Source organism: Mytilus trossulus, chromosome 9 (assembly GCF_036588685.1).
Source record: "Mytilus trossulus isolate FHL-02 chromosome 9, PNRI_Mtr1.1.1.hap1, whole genome shotgun sequence".
In the NCBI taxonomy this organism is placed as follows: domain Eukaryota; kingdom Metazoa; phylum Mollusca; class Bivalvia; order Mytilida; family Mytilidae; genus Mytilus; species Mytilus trossulus.
The window spans coordinates 77722764-77727835 of record NC_086381.1 but is presented as its reverse complement, the minus strand read 5'-3'; the positions used below and the strand labels follow the sequence as shown (position 1 = coordinate 77727835).

At 29.9% G+C, this 5072-nt stretch overlaps 1 protein-coding gene across 1 annotated transcript; it reads right to left on the bottom strand.

The window, feature by feature from the left end:
- Positions 1 to 796: 796 nt before the first annotated feature.
- On the bottom strand, positions 797 to 2394 carry LOC134684216 (uncharacterized). The gene is made up of 2 exons (XM_063543488.1): positions 2324 to 2394; positions 797 to 1310 (listed from the first exon to the last, which is right to left on the bottom strand). The coding sequence occupies exons 1-2, from the start codon at positions 2363 to 2365 to the stop codon at positions 843 to 845; spliced, it is 510 nt and encodes a 169-aa protein (XP_063399558.1). The 5' UTR covers positions 2366 to 2394; the 3' UTR covers positions 797 to 842.
- Between the last annotated feature and the right edge of the window lie 2678 nt (positions 2395 to 5072).

Below are 5072 nucleotides of genomic sequence, written 5' to 3'. Positions count from 1 at the left end.
ACATGGCAAACATTAGCAGTGAGGAGAAAGTTTTAAATTCCATAGCTTTTAAACCAACGGTTACTTTGGACAATGAAACAGACAAAAATCATGAAAATATGCCAGAACAAGATCAGAAGATAATTGGTGATAACAGTGGGACAACAAATGTTGATTCGGGATATGAGAAAAATGATAAGGAAAGCATCAACATGGCATCTTTGGAGGAAAACTCAAATGTATGAAGTGTGGAACAAATTTCAGAAAAGAACAAGACCACAGAAATAAACGATGACACTTCAACAAGTCTAGATGTAGATAATTGATTAACATTACATTTTAGAAATAACTATTCTTTGTATTAATCCAAAAAAAGGTTACATTTAATTTGTTGGCGCCATTTTCTCAAATGTAATAATTGTCTCCGATACTGTTTAATATCTCCAGGTATTCTCTTTTATTTGCCGTATGTCCGAGAAAGTTTTTAAGTAGAATTATACTGCATAGGAATTAAGAATTGTTCTTTATTGATTTTTTTTTCGATATTGGCCTAAAGGTAGGTAAAATACTATAAAAAATGGAAAGAATATCAAAATTGGGAACTTTCAAAGGGCCCTAGCAAAAACATTGTGCACCACTATATTATTTCTTTCTTCACCTATCATTGTTTAAGTCATATTAACCAAATTATCAGGTTAAAAAAAGATTTATTTTTAAGAAATGTGTGTCTCCTCAGAGGTATACAACCTTGAAGCTTATTTATCAATATAAAGGAACATATTATCAAACAAGACATATAACAACACATCTTCTTATGTCTATATAACAATACATCAATAAGCAACAAGCTCTGTTATAACTTTTTACAAATCTGTTGTTTCAGTAGTATCTTTGGTATGTGTATCCGACATGCTATAATATTTAGCAAATGTATCTACTTCCTCACCATCATTTGTACCATATATTTTGTCAATTTGTTTACTGTCGCCATTGACTTTCTCTTTGTCTTTAAATTCTATCGATTTGATAGGTTGTAACTCATTTCTATTTACAGATTGTTCCTGGATAATTGTAGTTTCTTTCTTTTGAATTTCAATTGATTCTCTTGTCTTCGACTTGTTTGTCTGTGATATTTTGCCTGATTTACTCTTTTTCTTTTTCTTTTTTCTAGATTTAAGAGCTTCATTCTCCATGGATGGTTCCAATATATGTTTCTCGATTTCGATTTTTATTTCCTTTGTGTTGTCAACATTTTTAAAATCCAAGTGTACTTTTTTGGAATCTTTCATTAATCTCAAACCATCGTATACCATGATAATCACGCAGCACATCTGAAATCAGGATACTAATATTTCAAAACTGAGACACTGAGGTAAACATTTATTTTAAATAACTTGTTTATGAATCAGAAAAAATAGTACACAATACATTCATAAAATATGTTTTAAATCAACTTGTTACTTCTAAAAAAAAAATCTTCATAATCAAAGTGTGACTTACTTACAAAAATGTAAGATAGAATACCTGAATATTCTGAAATGTGCATTATACGTAACAGCAACTGTATAATACAAAATGTCAAAAGACGAATATGCATACCATAATGTACAACACACGGAAATTGTTCCCTTGGTACACAATAACAAGATTTTTCGCAGGATCATGCGGTCCATATTTAAAAGCATGTTTACCTCGCATAAGTTACTGAATTTACCTCAATTCAACAGTATTGTCATATGCACCTCTAAATTGGTATCTATGTATACTAGTATATATGAGTTTAGGAAGTGCATTGCAATTTCATCATTTTATTCGGTTGTATTTTCTGACTTAATGCATATTATAGCATCAAACTGTCAACTTGATCTGAAAAATATATGATAAGTCGGAATACAAATAAATTATTCTTTTTGAGATAATTTTTATTTTTGAAGTATTTGCGTGTTGGAAACTCATATTTTACTGTTTTTCATACGTCAAATTTAACAGATAAGAGTCTTAATATAGAATGTTCAGGACTTCATTGTTAATTCCTGTGTCATTTTGGTCTCTTGTCTCATTGGCAATCATACCACACCTTCTTTCATATTAAATAATAATGCATTTGAAATGTCCGAATTTAGCAGACTTGATTATGTACATGTATAACCCTTTACGACTATGACTTAGTATACTAACATTTGAAAAGGAGAAGCTGGTAAAAAAATGATAATGACTATAATACTTTTTAAGGAGTCAGTCGTTGAGTTAATTTATCACCTTTTAACTCCGTTATTACATAAATATAAAACATTACTATTTTCGTTTTACTTCAATGTATTTTTTTTCACATAATAATACATACCTCGCTTAAAATGTTTATAGCCATGAATACAAAGAAGATCATGCTATACGTCTCTAATCGTTTTTCAACTGCATCATTACACGACTAAAACAAAATTCCCGTACACATTATCCATGTTATCGCAATATCATTAAAGTATGTGTATTACATGTACAATATTTCGTGTAAAAAACTAAACAAACATTTGGCTAAACATTACTAATACTCAGATTCAAACAATTTTAACGTTAAATCAAATACAAGAACCTTAAAACCCACAACATACTGCAAAAGCAATCTCAACTCCGGATATAAACCTTAATTGTTTCAAATGATTTCATAAACACTAAATAACAGAAAACCAAGGAAACACATCATGTTCATGTTGTGTCTTTGATGGGAATATTTCATCATTCTGTAAATTGATTATCATTGTAAATATAACCGATTTGATAACTTTGAAAATTTGAGACTGTCAACAAAGTAAGAGGATTAGCGCTATAAAACCAGGTTTAATCCACCATTGTCTACATTGAAAATGAATATACCAAGAATATACTATGAAATTTCGTGTCCATTCGTTTTTTATGTGTTTTGTCAAGTGATTTTGCCATGTGATTAACAACTTTCCGGTTAGATTTTCCTCTGAGTTTTTTTTTCGCTTTTTTTGTATTTTTTGAAAGTACAATTAACAAATATGAAATAAAGACATTCCAATTGAATGTTTAAGGATGCATCCTAAGAAAAATATTAATAACTTATTAATTTAACTTTTATAATCGTAACGTTCTAACCTGTGAGTGAAAGTACCCGTCTTGTAAAGAATCTGTGCAATTACTATCATATCTGTCCGCATAAGGGAAGACATCTGTCTGAGATTTACAACACTGTACTGGTATTCCATTACTCGATCTTCGACCAGATAAGTACCAGTTGGTATAGCCAAATGACGAGGTTATCGTTGAGCCTACTCCACAACATTCTGCCTACAAGTCCAAAGTTCAAAAAGCAAATCATTGAAATTCCTTTATTAAATTTCATATTTCTGTACATTTCTAAACGCTTTTAGAGTCAAAATTGGTGTTTGCAATAAGTTTGAAGAAGTTCGTAGGCTTGCATATAAATGTAACTAGAAGCGTTGGAAAGCTTCTCACAAAATGCGGTAAATAAACATCCCTTATGTATGTCCCTTACAATGTAACCTTGAATTACTGCAGGTTTTTTTATACATGGTTAGGCATGTATCTGACAATTTCTTTATGGTGTTTCATATCAAGGCTATGGAAAGTTGATTGAAAAGGAAATATTTAGGAAGCGATCAATCAAATTGGAAAATTGAAAGAAAAAAAAATTATAATTTAATTGTTGGTTTTTTTTCCATTGTTTTTTATAAAAAAAAAATCCACAAGTCGTACCTTCACAAACAGCGTGTTCCATGCGAGTGATAATGACCAATCATATGTTGCTGAGTGATGAGAGTAGTAATAACCACCATTATCACTATCAAGTATTGTTCTTAGTTTATTTTCCAACTCTGAAGAAATCTACAAGCAAATTAATGTATAACATTAATAAGAAATAACTACAAGCAAATTAGCTTGGAATTGTCGTTGTTCATATACTATACATCTTTAAAAAAAGAGCCCCCCCCCCCCCCGGTTTTTGGTGAGGTTTTTGTTGGCGGCTCAGTCAGAGTTTTTGTAATGTGATTTGAAGACTATTTTTTTGGAAATTCGTTGATTTTTTGCATTCTGGGTTTTTTTCAGCTTTGTTAACACCATGAATGCTGGTGTCCGACTGCTTGTGTTCGATTTTTTGTTAACATTATTATAATCATAAATGTTGTTTAACACTTTTTTCCAGTCTGTTGCTCAGTATTGTATGGCCCCTGTTTCTATTGAAAAAGTAAAAGGGTTAGAAAAAAAAACATTGGTTTTGGGTGAATAGTTTAAGTATGCCCAAATATTTGATTAACATTTTTTTTATACAATGAAGATGTGCTCCATATATGTGTACATGTTTTGCATGATTTGAAATTCTTGATAACGTATATGTTATCATGAAAAAATTTAAAAGTTTCAATATGGTCCGAACACTTAAAATTTTGCACAAATGTTTATTTACATATGGAGACGTGACATTTGACTTTAAATTTACAAAAAATTCAACTGTCAAGAATGTTGAAAATTAAAGAGCATACTAAACACTTTTAGCATTAACAGACAGATATGCTGTTTTGCATTTTTCGGCAATCAGTGTTTGAAAAGGGTGAAATGGCGCTCGTAATGTGGCAATTGACAAATCAGGGTAACATCCAATTTCAAATATTATACAATTGAAATGAAACTAAGATCATTATTTCCTCTGTGTTCGAAGATCATAACAGTTGTGTGTTTGGTTGTTCTGTGTAGGTCCTATTGATTTTCACATTTAAAAATTATCTCTGAGTTTGTTCCATTTTCGGAATAAACAAGAAAAAAGTTTTAATTGTGTAACAGTTTAGTATAGAATATCATTGAAATACAATATTTTTTAAATTTGCCTTTCGTTTCATGTAGAACGGCAAAACACTTCATTTCATACTTAATGCACATGTTCAGTTAAATCGAAAATTCCAAAAATAGAGTACATATAATCAAGTTGGTAAATAGTCGTTTTGACATGATATTATTATATTTAAACATATTACTTGTCAAATTTAATTTGCTTTGTTAAAATAACATAATGAACATACAATAAAATAAATGTACATAACCATCTGTTAATAGAT